The sequence below is a fragment of the Emydura macquarii genome, unplaced genomic scaffold (assembly GCF_026122565.2).
Source record: "Emydura macquarii macquarii isolate MOO-44397 ecotype Brisbane River unplaced genomic scaffold, CSIRO-AGI_Emac_v2 contig_2246, whole genome shotgun sequence".
NCBI classification, from domain to species: domain Eukaryota; kingdom Metazoa; phylum Chordata; order Testudines; family Chelidae; genus Emydura; species Emydura macquarii.
Genome location: NW_027132383.1, coordinates 3,616,716 through 3,631,263, shown reverse-complemented (window position 1 = coordinate 3,631,263; position 14,548 = coordinate 3,616,716). Strand labels below are relative to the sequence as shown.

The 14,548-nt window shown below is 49.1% G+C and overlaps 1 protein-coding gene across 23 annotated transcripts in view; it reads right to left on the bottom strand.

The window, feature by feature from the left end:
* Window positions 1-14,548, bottom strand: part of SCRIB (scribble planar cell polarity protein) — a 216,294-nt gene that overhangs the window by 165,055 nt on the left and 36,691 nt on the right. For all 23 annotated transcript variants that reach the window (XR_010922039.1, XM_067560190.1, XM_067560200.1 and 20 more), the window contains exons 2-6: window positions 11,782-11,899; window positions 11,123-11,201; window positions 9,917-10,006; window positions 9,137-9,193; window positions 948-1,011 (exon numbers count right to left, since the gene is read on the bottom strand). Coding sequence is in view for 22 of the 23 variants with exons in the window: in XM_067560190.1 (XP_067416291.1) it covers window positions 948-1,011; window positions 9,137-9,193; window positions 9,917-10,006; window positions 11,123-11,201; window positions 11,782-11,899 (408 nt within the window). In the remaining variant the exon portion in view is untranslated. The remainder of the gene's footprint in view (window positions 1-947; window positions 1,012-9,136; window positions 9,194-9,916; window positions 10,007-11,122; window positions 11,202-11,781; window positions 11,900-14,548) is intronic.

Sequence of the window (14,548 nt, the reverse complement as noted above, 5' to 3'; positions counted from 1 at the left end):
CAACCACCCACTACACCAAGATTATCAACCACCAGTCAGCCACAGAGGACATGCACATTAGCTAGATGTCACTACTAAAGCAATCAGCAGTGGAAAGAACAATGAACAACGCTGATGTTGAAAGAAAGATCTAGATTTTGGAGTTAACGCTCACTGAGAAGCAGTTCATGCCTCAGAATTATTCGTGCAGCTTGTCTGAAGGCTCTGGCAGAAAGGGCTGCACCACCTCCCGGGGGCTCTCGCTTTAGGAGGTTTTCTTCACAGACAAGAGGGCTAGATGGTTAATGTCTTGGAAAGCCAGTTCTGGAGAAGCCCTCTGGAGCACCTTTCTCTGCAGCTGTGGAAACTACAGAACACACCTGGATTCGTGCTCAGTCAAAGGCTGCAATAAATACCCAAGAGCAGCAGAGCCCAGGTTTCACCCAGGCACTCAGCGCAGGTCTCCAGCATTCATGGGGTAGGAGGCCTACATGGAGGTTTCAGTGTCCACAGCTGTCAGTTGCTGGGATCTCTCTCTAGTGGCAAAGCCAAATCAGAAAGGGAAAGGGCAAAAAGCCAGAGCTGAAGAGACAAAAGCAGATGACAAGGGGTGGTTGGGATGGGGACTCAAAGTTCAGAGGCAGCTAAGGCAAGTGACAGAACTGGAGAGGCATAAATCCTCAGGCAGCTAGAGAGCAGGGGAGAGTCCCACCAGAGAAAAGGGGATGGGATGTAAGGGATACCAAGATGAGCAATGGTATGGAGAAAAACAACACACAGAGCCAACAAAGCAAGAGAACAGAACCAGGCTGCAATGGACACATTGTGGAATCACCCGCTGATCAGTACAGGGTCTGCTCCTTATGATTTCATCCATCCATCCATCCCCAAAGGGGTCCAGAGCATTGTCCCAACCACCACCCACCTCCGTCCCCTCCCACATCCTCCCTTCCATCCCCTTCACCTACCAGGACTTCCAGGTCATTGCCACCAAGATCCAACTGCTCTAACTTGACGAGGAATGAGAGCGAACTGCAGACCATCAAGGGGGGAGAGAGAGAAAGAGTGGGGGAGATTAGCATCAGGGACCCCAGTTTTCCAGGCATCACCACTGTGAATCACCCAGGCACCAGGAGACCAAAGAATCAGCTTGGAAAGCTCTTTCCATGGTGCCTCCAAGCCAAGGGGCTCAGGCGATCTGGGACTCTGCCCTACCTCCTCTCAGAGCAGCTAAGGCCCACAAGGCACTGTCTGCTCTAGGATCTGGGCTCAGTGATGCTGGGAACCCCAGGGAAGAAGAGTTGCTGGCGTTTCCTCCATCAGCTCAAGCAGACCTGCTTTGAGCAGGGACATGTGAGCAGGTGAGTTCCATAGGCCAGGCTAGGCCTGCCTCAGCCCTGCTGCTGGCCTGTTGTGATGATTGAGCCCTTGGAACAGGATGATGGAGATAACAGTAAAAAGCTAAAGGGAGAATGACACATGCTCAGGGGGTTGCAGGAGCTGAGTTACAAGGGAGAGGAGGGAGCAAGCACTTTTAGTCCCCTAACCTCAAGGTTGGGGCCCCATTATCCCTGTAGAGGATAAGAGAGCACCCTGGGCATTGTACTGCAGAAAGAGACAAAGGAATACCAACGAACAAGTTGTTCACTGGATATGGTCTTGTGAGAAGCCTGTCTGGGAGCTAAAGTCCTGGCAGCACCTTGGGGCAAGTTTCTAGTGCTGAGTGAAAGCAGGACCTGAGCAGAGTCTGTATCTGTGGTACTCATCCTAGACATGCCAGGAACCACTGTGTGTATGTCTCCACTCCAGCAGCCCACAGCACTAAGCAACACAGCAACAACTCCAAGCAAGATGGCTAACAGGTTTATCTGCATTGAATCCTGGCTCTACATTCCCATCCCATCCTCTGGCCCCTAAAACATGGGCCACTCACTATCCATCCCCTAATGTCAGAGATCTCCCTTCCTTTATACCTGTACAGCCTCCCACCCCAGCAGTTCTTCTGCCCTTTTATTCTCTTCAGATGGGTTCCACTAGCTCAGTTTTCACTGCCTCAGGAAGGAGACTCCTGTGCAGGCAGCTACTGTCCCCTAAGCCTACTCAACAGTCACTCTGCATGCACACTGGAAAGCCAAGAAATGACTGATGGAAAGAACAGAGTGCAAAAATACTGCAGTAACAGGGGAAGAATGGTTATCCTACAGTAATAACCATGGCTCTTCCAGATGCGTATTAGATCTAAACCTTTTGAATAGCAGAATCCATCAGGGCTGCCCACATGTGGGCCCTGCACCTCCTCATGTTCCCATGTGAGGGCAGAAAGCAGCCATGACCCTCCTTAAGATTCCTCGCATTTTGAAGCCTGTGTTAGCTGAGGACTCCAAAAGCAGGGATGGAGGGCGGGTCATGGGTTCCACACCAATAACATATCACAGATTCATAAACTGTAAGGTCAGAAGGGACAATTATGATCATCTAGTCTGACCTCCTCAACAATGAAGGCCACAGAATTTCACCCACCCACTCCTGTAATAGACCCCTAACCTATGACTGAGTTATTAAAGTCCTCAAATCATGGTTTAAAGACTAAGGTACTGAGAATCCACCAGCAAGTGACCTGTGCCCCATGCTACAGAGGAAGGTGAAAAATCCACAGGTCCTATGCCAATCTACCCTGGGGAAAATTCCTTCCCAACCCCAAATATGGTGATCTGCTAAACCCTGAGCATGTGAGCAAGACTCACCAGCCGGATACGCAGAAATAATTATCTGTAGTAACTCAGAACCCACCCCATCTAACATCCCTTCACAGGCCATTGGGCATATTTATCTCTCATAGTCAAAGATCAGTCAATTGCCAAATTAGGCTGCCCCATCATACCATCCCCTCCATAAATATCAAGATCATTCTTGAAGCCAGCTAGGTTTATTGCTCCCCTTAGAAGGCTGTTCCAGAACTTCACTCCTCTGATGGTTAGAAATCTGCGTCTAATTTCAAGTCTAAACTTCCTGATGGCCAGTTTATATCCATTTGTTCTTGTGATGCAAACATCTCAAAGAGCCACACTTACTACATGGTAACCATTCTCTCTTCTTCAGGTATGTAGTGCAGTCCCACTGTTGGTGACTGGCACCCCTTTCAAACAGTGAAATGAGAAGCAGCAGCTGCAAACAAACAGAAATTCCAGTTCTGCTCTCCTGAATTCGACATATGCCCTGGCAGCTAACTGCACTGCATAATGCTTGACAAAAATCAAGTGGGTAACACATTACTGCCTTGCAGATCTCAGAAACTGGCATATTTCTGAAGTAGGAAGAGGATATCCACTTGAGCATTGGTGGAGTGAGCGTTAACATGCAGTGGAAGAAGTGTGCCTACCAACTGGTAACTAACACAGTAAGATACATTGTGTTATTCATTTAGATACCCTTTGCGATGAGATGACCTGGCCCTTGGAATGATTGGCTACAGCCAGGAAAAAATGGGGAGATGGAGAGAACCAAACCATTCAGGCTCTGCAAATCTGCAGTATGTGCAACTTCACTGCTGATTAAGAGTGGTATTTCAGGGAAAAATCAAGCAGGTTAATTGACTGAGATGGAATTCTGAGACCACCTCAGAGTCAGGTCTCAGCTCCACTTTGTCCCTATGAAATGTCACATAGGAAGGATCAGCCACAAGCGCTTGAAGCTCACTCACTCTCCTGGCTGAAATGATAGTGATTAGGAAGACCATCTTCCAAATGAGAGGAACTAAGCAGAATTCTGAAAGGGGCTCAAAGGGTATGTCTACATGGCAGCTGGGTGTGAGAGACTCACTAGTGGGGCTTAAGCTAGCATGCTAAAAATAGCTCTGTGGATGTCTTAACACTGGCAGAGACTCTGGCTAGCCACCCAACCTCAAGTCCACCCTACCCTCCTCGCTTGAGTGTGCGCGGCTAGCCCGAATCTCTGCCAGAGCATCAACATCCACCTAACTAATGTCAGTGTACTGGCTCGAGTTCCACTAGTGCAAACATCTACCTGGCTGGGAGGCTTTCTCCCAGCTGTAACAAAGACATTCATGAGGTCTCCCTTTGGGAACCTCGAGCGGACAAGGGCACTGTTCCAGGGAAGAACAAGTTCTTGACCCATGGGTAAAAACATAACACAGCCTTGAGCAACTGGGATACCTTCAGAAGAGAGAAAATGGAGCACAACTGTTCAGATGACAAACCAAGGCTGTTGAGAGATAGGCCTTAATGGAGCTGAACAAAAGGCCAGAGGGTTCCAGATGCAGCAAGCCCTTGAGCCTCAGTGGCAAAACCTACATCCCTATTAAGCGCACAACCCAAAAACCTCTCATTTTGATGGTGATGTCCTTCAGGTAGATGTCTTCCTGCTCTGTGTCAAGATCTCCTGGACCTGTCTAAAGAAGACCCTGTCCGTACTACTTAACCATCTAACATCCAAGCCATCAGATACAGGGACATTGGGTCAGGACCATGGTGCTGCAAGATCAGGTATGAGTAGCCTAGGAGTCAGACTGGCAGCTGAATGGACATCTGCAGCAGGTTTGTCAGCCGAAAATGCCTGGGCCGGCATGAAGTTATGAGAACAATCATGGCTTTTTCCCTTGGTGGACAAGAGGTCTATCAAAGCAACCCTCCAATGATGCAATATCAGTTGTCTAATGGAGCGCTGCACTCATGATTGGTCACAGATTATCAGCTCAAGAAGTCCACCACGACATTGCTGGCTCCCAGGAGGTAAAGAACCATGGGGGTTATCCTATGTTAGTGGCATCTTGCCCAGAGTTTGATGGCCTCCAGGCAGAGGGCAATGAGTCGGTGACTCCTTGCTTGTTTATGTAATGCCTCACAGGTGCTGTCTATCAGGATCTGCACTGTGGAGTTTTGGAGGACATGTAGGCCAGCTCCAAGTTCCAGGACCTTTGTGAGTCCCATGTCTTCCAGGGACTAGATCATTTGCAGGTGGTTCAGCTGGGCTCCACAGCCTATCTCTGAGGCGTCCACAATTAAATTCTTTGCTGGGGACAGGAATGAGAATGGTATCCCTCTTCTCACATTATCCACCATGTTGACTCTTTGAAGACATGAGGTGGCACTGAGATCTTCCTGTCTGTCCAGGTCTGACCTGGGAGTAGACAGACCTGATTCAGAGCTGGAGAGGCCTTGAGTGAAGTATTGTGAGCAGTGTCATGTGTGTGCATGCTGATATATGGCCTAACAGCTTCATGTAATCACAGCAGGGTTTGAGCTTTTCAGGCAAGTATACCCTTTCTGACCTGCAGTTGATCACAGTTCCTATGAGCTATCATCTGCAATGGGTAAAATACTACTTTTTATAGTTCACTGTATGCCTCAGCTGGACAAACAGGAAGATAATGTAAACTAGGCCTGTTGTCTCCTGCTGGGACCTACCTCTGATTAGCCAGCCAGTCATGCAGAAAAGTGTAGACATGGATGTCTTGTCTTCTCAGTTGTGCCACTATCACAGTTAGGTGTTTTGTGAAGACTCATGGTGCTGTGAAGAATCCAACAGGCAGAACCTTGTGGTGGTAGTGATTCAGCCCCACTGTGAATCTCAGGTACTTCCTGTGGGCTACAGGGAAGACCACATGGATAGACATGTCCTTCAAGTGGAGAGATGTGAACCAGTCCTGAGGCTGCAGAGTTGGAATGATGAAGGCAAGCACTACCATCCCCTGAATCTGAGATGGTGAACGTACCAGTCCAGTCTTCTCAGATAAAGGAGAGGACAAAGACCTCCTTTTTTTGGGGATAAGGTAATATCAGAAGTAGAAGCCTCTTCTCCTGTGGTAACTATGGCTCCTAGACAAAGCAACAAGGCCACTTTTCATAATAGGCTCTCATCTCCGAAGAGGGATATGGAAGGGGTAAGGGTGGAAGGTGTGGAAACGAAGAGGGCAAGGCAGCTTCTGAAGGCAGTGACAGGCTCTGGATCACCACTAGGGTGACTCTCAACACTCCCATCAAACCTGCTGCCCCTGATGGAGTGGGATGGGTGGCGAAGGAGGCAGAAGACAACCATCTGCTAGGATACCAAAATCGTTTCCAAGGTGGGCATGCAGGTTGCCAGCCCTGAGAGTATAAGTCTCCTTTGTCTCCCCTGGAGCTGATTCTTACAGGGTTTCTGGTATGGAGCCAGAGTGTAAATCCCTAAGGACCTAAATGTAGTCCTGAGTCTTTCAGGAACCACAGAGTTCCATTCTCCTCAAAGGGCAGGTCCGTGAAGGTGACTTGCATCTCTTTGGGCATCTAGGACACTAACAGACAACAGCCATGGCCTTCAACAGCATGGCTGTGTCAGTCGTGTCACAGCTGGCTCCACAGAATGTGGTGACCATTTGGCCTTTTATTATTTTTTTAAAACTCCCCTGCAGGAGCACAGGGAGATCTTTGATAAGAAAGGAGCAATCCTCTCCAAAGTGAGGAAGTTGTATTTCACAAACCAGGCCTAGTAGTTCACCACCTGGAGCTGAAGTGAGACGCATGCTTTGCATCCAAAAAAGTCTAATTTCTTTGGGCCTTTATGCTTTAGAGTACCTTCCAAAGATTTGGATTTCCCCTGAACTGCAGACACTACTAAAGATCCTAAGTCTGATAGGTGTAAAAGTGTTCAGATCCCTTTGGGGGCACCTGGTATCTTTTCTTCACTCATTTAAAAGAAGAGGGGAGAGAGGCCAGGGTTTGCTGAGTCCCTTAGCTGGATCCTGTATGCCCTCACTGATGGGAAGGGCAATCCTAGTCAAAGTTGTCAAGCTCAGAATAGAGTAGTCAAACTCAGAATATCAAACAGCTTATGGGACTTCTCATGTAAAACTGCTGTTTTGATGTTCAGAGTCTCTGATTTGTGGGACAAGAGATCCTACAAGGCTTTGAAGTCATCAGCCACCAGGGTAGTAGCTGTTGTCTTCGTTTACTGATGAGGCAGTGACAACTCCTTGGGCAGAGATGAGGGTTGCTGCTGCTGACCTTCCGCTACTTCCAGCTCATGGTGGCCAATAGCAGGCACTGATGTTGGAGATCTGGCCAACACCTCTCCCAGACAGCAAGATCTCCTCATCTTCTTGGAAGTGTGAGAAGGGGGTCTTCTCTGGGATACATATGATGATAGTCCCCAGTAAGGCCAAGGAGGCTTGCCATAGGGATACTGGCCTTGTTAGGGTTGGCTGGCCCACTGCCACTCCTGTTTTACCTGCAGTGGAGCTCCTGGCACAGGACCTCTGGTAGCATCCTTGTGGTTACTCTCCAAAGGCAAAAAAAGGCACCCATGCTTGACAGTGGTGAGAAAAGTAAACTGACATGGGTTCAGACAAGTAAGCCTCTTTGAATGGTGTTGTCACATGGTGGGGTGACCTCTGCATCTGATCCAGTGCCAGTCACTGAATACAGGGGCCATTGGGGCCTTTGCTGGGACTTATCTCAGGCCCAGCATCAGTTCAGTCATAGGCCTGATACTGGACCCCTGTGCTGACCCGTCCTTGGAGGAGCAATGTTTCACATTCTTCTTGGGAGGAAGACCCATGTATGAAGCTGCACTTATGCTCCCTGGAGGATTCTCTTGGCAGCAGCCTTCTGTGACTCAAACATAGGTGATCTATCATTAAGGTGGCAGTGCCAGTTCTGACAGCACTCTCTTTTGCTGCCTGATCATAGGGGGAGATGCCTGCCTGAAAAGTGCTGGCCTGCTCCATTTCGGTGGTTGTCATTTCCTCTGGGTCTGAAATGACCTGCACAGTTGCACAGGAAGTGCATCCCTGGCTTTGCAGGTCCTGCAGGAAAAGTACCAGAGCAACAAGCAACTGTCCAGGATATGGCTCTGCCCCAGACAGAAGAGGCAACAGCTGTGTCCGTCAATGAGAAAGGGGATGAGTCCGAAATAGGATAGGCAAAGTTTGAACCCTGATGGATTAGAGTCTGCATGCTGGCACAAAGCAACTCGCCCCACAGTACAGGGAGGCCCCTTTCTTCTTTAATGGACTGTCTCACTTAAAGAAAGTAAAGTAAAAGTGGTGTGAAGATAGACTGTCTTCACGGAGCTCGTTGAGAAAAGGACTGGTTTGAAAATCAGGAGCAGTAACTCAGACACTCGCTCGGTTCCATCTCGTTGCACGGGCAGTAAGAAGGAACTGAGGCAGAATTGCGGCTGCTGCACCTCATCCCTTCACAGAGAAGAACAGGAGGCTCAGGGCACATGCGCAGCTAGAGGGCACTGCTATTCTAAAGACTCATCTCACAGGGATGAGATGCACACTCACCCTGCAGTGGGATTCACACGGACATATACTTGAAAAAGAATGGAGGGAAACATGGTAGTGGGCATTTGGATTGACTGGCAGGCAGATATTGAGCTGATGTGGATTGACATGGGTTAGAGACAAGAGTCAGCAGTGGGGCTCCTGATAGGAGACCTACATTCAGCTTCATTAGCCGGCACCCCTGCTGTCCGTCTGTCTCTTCCTTTGATGAAGCAATTCACTGTTTGCAGGGAAGTCACAACTCACCCCCTTTCCCAAATCCTTACAACAACTCTTGGTGACTCAACTTCTCTCTTTTATCCCCACTTGCCCGAGAAGGCCAGCGTTCCACTGAAGCCCAACACCCTCCACCCCCAACCAGGAGAGCTCCTGGGCCAGGACAGGCATGTAGATGTTGCCTGAAAAAGGACAGGGGTCTGAAAAAGGGAACACAATTAGCCCCGTTCCCCTGTTCCCCAAATCCCTCATTCTACCATCCATTGCAAATCCTCATCTACTGCCCCATAAACACTATCATCCCTTGCCCTCCAAAACCACCTTTCCCCAACTCTAACCCACAAGTGAGGGAGGTTCTCAGTATATCCAGCAGAGACTTCAGAGCAGCAGCCCCCCCAAATTCCATTGCTTTCTCCAGTGTGACCTTGAGCTCAGCTAAAAAGATTCCAAATGTCCCTCCCTACCCTTATGCCTTGAACAAACCCCTTCTCCTCATACCAACCCACATTAATCCACCAAAGAAGAGAGCTTATTCATTCAAAGCCTTGCAGACCCCCTCGCCAGGGTGCTACGGTCTGCACTGCAGATGGCCAGCCCCTGGGGCTCCCCTAAGCAAGCAGTGAGGAAGGTCTCACAGCCACCCAACAGGACACTCACGTGGGGAGGGATTTGAGCAGGTTCTCGCGCAGCTCCAGAGTCACCAGATTTGCCAAACTGCAAGAGAAAAGGCGGTCAGGAAGCCAGAATGACTGGGAGTGGGGTCAGGAGATGGTCCCTTCAAGGACACAAATTCAGATGCTCATACGCTCCCTCAGGGCAGTCCTTCACATATATGACTGCACTGTGTACGCAAGTAGCAGAGGTGACGTACAGTTGAAATAAAAATGTCCTAAAATTATCAAGGCCAATGGAGACTTCCTATCAAAACACCACGGAGGCTGCTGCTCCCAGTCCAGGGGACAGGAGAGAGATGGCATCAGCCTGTGAAGCAGCCTGCACCCAAGAGATCAAATTCCGCACACAAGATGATGCCCCGCCCTGGGCGTAGGAAGGTCATGCCCCCTCTGACAGGGCCCTGAGGGTTCTGCCTAAGCACTCAGAACTCCTCATGCTGAGGATCTCACTGAACTGAATACAGCTACTTCACAGGGGAACAAGGGCTGTATGTGCTCTAGAGAGGAAGCTGAGTCCCCAAGACCACGAGGCCTGGGGTCTCTGGAACAAGTCCTTTCCTTTCTTGAGCCATAGTTGCCATCTGGGATATGGACTAGTGATGCTGCTGGGCTGTGTGGGGGATAACTTCATTAATGGTCATAAGGCCACAAAGAGTTCAGATAAATAGCTCTTTCCCCCAGAGTGCAGCGATTCCCTCCACTTCTCCTCCTACCCCTGCACTGCAATCCCCACACAGCTAGCAAAAAGCAGAATTGCACTCACTTCCCAATATCACTGGGGAGGCTCTGCAGGGACACATCATTCAGAGCCAGGTGGCCCAGGCTCCGCAGCTGGGTGAAGCCCTCGGGAAGCCTGCAGAGGAAATGACAAAGTCAGCAACGTTACAGTTTTGTGCACAAACAACCCCGAGCCCCTCCACCTCATCCTGATCCCTGAAACATTTATGTAGGGAGAGGAACTCGCTCCGGCCCTGGCTCTGTCCCATCACAGGCACCCATCGCAAGAAATGGCAATGTCTACTGGGCCAGATGCATTAGGGGGGAAATCACATAGTTGGAGGCAGCGCTGATCCAGTATGGCAAACCTATGCTCTTGTGTACCACCACCACAAGGGGGCAGCAGAGCACTAACACTAATTTAAAGGGGCACAGTCTGCAGGAGCTGGGCGCCTGGAAAATATAAATTGGATAATGGGAGTCTGTGTCTCCAAGAACTGTAATGTACGTTGGGGCAAAACGTCACCCTGAGTGGAAAGTAGGCAGCTTGGACTGAGTGGAAAGTAGGCAGCGGAGGGGAGAGGAGAGGCGTCCCAAAAGGACACAGAGGTACAAAGGTATCAGGCTGAGACAGGATGGGAGAGTCCCTTTCTGTAAGGTTCTGGGTAAACCCCTAACACCCTGTGCTCAGCTCCAGGCACAGTAGTAGCACAGAGATGCTGACAAAAGGGAGGGAGCTCAGAGCAGATCCACAGATCAGTGCGGCTGAGTTACCAAGGGGCACCAAGAACAGAGTATCTAGGAGCCTGACGAAGAAACACAGACCTTTTTCCCCAAGTTCTGCAGTGCCACAGTCATTCCTGTGTCTCCAGTTTAGGGGGTAGGAGGACAGTTCTCAAACCAATTCCCAGAGACACATGGCCACATCACAAACACCAGCAGCACTACTAAGCAAAGGACAAACATGCCCCTGGACACAGTCTCAACAGAGGGGAGAGCACTGCAGTGCTTTGAAGGATCTCCGCTGCGTAATGTAAGCCATGGTGCCAGGAGAGTACGTGAATCTGGGGAGCTTGTCTGAGGCTGGGGGATCACAGGCTCTTCCTCTCTCTATTTTTAGTTCCATGGAAGGCCAAATATGAGCTGCTGAGTGAGGAAAGCTGGAGAGAACAGGGTGTTTCCCCTTCTTCACCCATTGCACCTAGTGCAGCCAGGAGAGGAGATTGTCTGTCCCTCCCCCATCCCTCCCTACCTGGAGAGGGGATTCCCACTGAAGTCAGCAATCTCCAGGGATTTGCAGAATTTGATGCTTTCAGGGATTTCTGGAATGTCTGAAGTGAAGAGGGGAAAAAAGACCCCGTAAGAGCCAGTCATGTGAAGATATGAGTCTAAGACAAAACCTGCCCCACAGATTCCAAGACCAGAAGAGACCATTGTGATCATCTAGTCTGACCTCCTGCATAACACAGACCACAGCACTTCCCCAAAATAATTCCTAGAACATATCTTTACAAAACATCCAATCTTGATTTAAAAATTCTCAGTGATGAAGAATCCACCACAACCCTTGGTAATTGTTCCAACGGTTAATTACTCTCACCGTTAAAAATTTACACCTTATTTCCCGTCTGAATTTGTGGCGACAGGGGATGTCCCGGTGACAGCCTATCACAGAGCAAGAGGATGGAGTTGTGGAGACTCCATGGCACAAGACCAACTCCCAGCAGAGTTCCTCTGGGAGGCTCCTGAGGGGCACATCCTCCTTTGGAACATGAACTGAGGTCCTGGTGACACTGGGTGGCCCATGGAGCAGTGTACTAGGTGGGACATTGGGGTGCTAGGAAGAGCCTGGTATTAGGCTCCTGACAAGGTGTCTTCCCCCCCCCGCTCCCTGGCTAGTCTCAGCCTTACCATTGCGAGAGATGTCTAGCTCCACTAGCTGCATGAAGTTGGCCACCTCGGGGGGAAGTCTCTGAATCTCATTGTCACTCAGGCCCAGCTTGCGCAGATTCAGGAGCCGGAAGAAAGGCTGGAAGGAGAAATCAGAGCCAGGTCAGCCACAGCATCACAGGGGATCCCATCCTACCTACTTACTCCAGCCCTACACAATCCTCAGTAGTTCACTGCCGGCAGTGAATAGATTCCTTTTGCCCAGGCCCCTTCATGCAGAAACGCCACCTCTCAAAGCTGCAGCTGCCACATATGTATGGAGCAAGACGCCATAGGAACCAGCTGCTTAACAGATTCATTGGTGATCCAGAAGAGATGCAGGGAAGGAGTTAATGGAGTCATTAAGTGTGACCAGGCTCCAACCCCATTATCCTATTGCCCCTTAACAACCCCCGACCTCTATGCAAACTGGAAGCTCCTCAGGGCAGGGAGCACCTTCACTTGTTTTGCAGAGCACACAGCAAATCACAGGAATACAAATATGGAAGATGTCTTCATTAATGAAGTCACCAATAGATACCAGATAGACATGGGAAAGCCAGTCCACGTAAGCCAACAGAATGGAGCATAAAGAATGGCAGTGACATGGGAGCAAGGAGAGAGATTAGCAAGAGAGTATCAGTCTGTCTGGAACAGGAAGCCCACGATGCAAGGGGATGCTGCGCACCGCAGGAAGGAGGAAGCAGTTAAGGAGAATAAGGATATTGCTGAGAAGCTCAATGTTTTTCTACATCAGTTTCCACCTCAGGAATGTGGGGAGATCCCCGCCCTAGGCCTCATAGAATATGAGAGTTGGGAGGGACCTCAGGGACCTCATCCGACAACTGTTTTCTTAATACTAATTACTATCCCGAACTTGATACATGCATCAGAGAACTTATTCATCGTGATCTGCAATTCATCAGGTGAATTAGAGACAAATGCAGCATCATCTGTGAAGAGCAGATCCCGAACAGTGAGCAGGGTGACATGCCTTTTCTCTAAAATAACCTGACGTTAAACAAGCTGCTGTCCATCCTCTATTCAAAGCAGGACCAACCTCCACTAAATCATCCCAGCCAGAGTTTTATCAAGCCGGGCCTTACAGATCTCTAAGGATGGAGATTCCACCACCTCCCTAGGTAACCCATTCCAATGCTTCACCACCCTCCTAGTGACAAAGTTTTTCTTAATATCCAACCTAGACCTCCCCCACTGCAACTTGAGACCAGTGCTCATTGTTCAGTCATCTGCCACCACTGAGAACAGCCTAGCTCCATTCTCTCTGGAACCCCATGACACACTGCACCCCCCATGATCACCCTGAAAGTGTAATTGTGTGTTGTTTATTGCAAAGTATGTCATGTAAGATGTTTTTGCAATGCTCATGATGTACCGAACATTATTATTATAGTAATATGTTTGTTGCAATGTCATGTCTATGGTTATGAGGCCTCGTTAAGTGAGCGCTCCAAAGATGTGTCTAATGGCTTAAAACATATCCAAGCAAGACTCTCTGAGCAGAGGGGCAGTTCACACCTCATTGCGGCTTGGGTAGAACAAACCCAGCTCCGTATTCCAGGAACAAAGGACTGATCTAGATGTCAACAAAGGACCTCACTGACTCAGGACATGGAGGGAACCATATACGGACATTGTTTGGCACCTGATCCTGAAGAGGAGCTGAAGCACCAAAGGGGAGAAGGAACATTTTAAAAAGGGGAGACATTTTGCCTCTCTCTCGCCCACCTCCATCTACAACCACTACCAAGCAACTGAAGTGCTGACCCCGGGGGAGAGACCCACTGGAAAGGAATCCAGCCAGCCTGTGATGAAAATCATCTGAATTTGTAACGTTGCTGAAAGTGTTAAGCTTAGCTTAGCATCATAGAAGATTAGGGTTGGAAGGGACCTCAGGAAGTCATCTAGTTTAAAATGTGTTTGGCTTTTGTTTATTTTGATTAAACCTGACTTGCTTTTCTGACTTATAATCACTTAAAATCCTTCTGTGGTTTAATACATTTGTTAGTTTATTTTATCTAAAACAGTGCAATGGTTTAAGGTGTGTCAAAGACTCCCATTGAAGTGACAAGGCTGGTGTATATCAATATGTTTGATAAACTGAACATTGTAAGATGGCAGTTCCTAAGGTTGCATCTAGGACTGGGGATAGCGGCTGGGATCATTCTATTGCATAATCCCATAAGTGACTGGCTAGAGGCATTCACTCATATAACTGGGGGGCAACTTGCTTGCAAGCGGCTGTGCATGAGCTGCCCAGGAGTGGGAGTTCACACACAAAAGCAGAGTAAGACAGGCTCCAGGAATAGGAAATTGGGTGGACAGCGATTCACCAGTCCAGACTGCACTAGGGGAACGTCACACCCCCCTTCAGGTAGTTGAAAGCCGCTATCAAATCCGCCCTCACTCTTCTCTTCTGCAAACTAAAAAACAAGTCTAGTTCCCTCAGCCTCTCCTCATAAGTCATGTTCTCCATCCCCCTAATCATTTTCGCTGCCCTCTGCTGGACTCCCTCCAATTTGTAAACATCATTCCTGTAGTGGGGGGCCCAAGACTGGACACAATACTCCAAATGCGGCCTCACCAATGCTGAATAGAGGGGAATGATCACTTCCCTCGATCTGCTGGCAATGCTCCTACTAATGCAGCCAAATATGCCGTTTGCCTTCTTGGCAATAAGGGCACACTGTTGACTCACATCCAGCTTCTTGTCCACTGTAACCCCCAA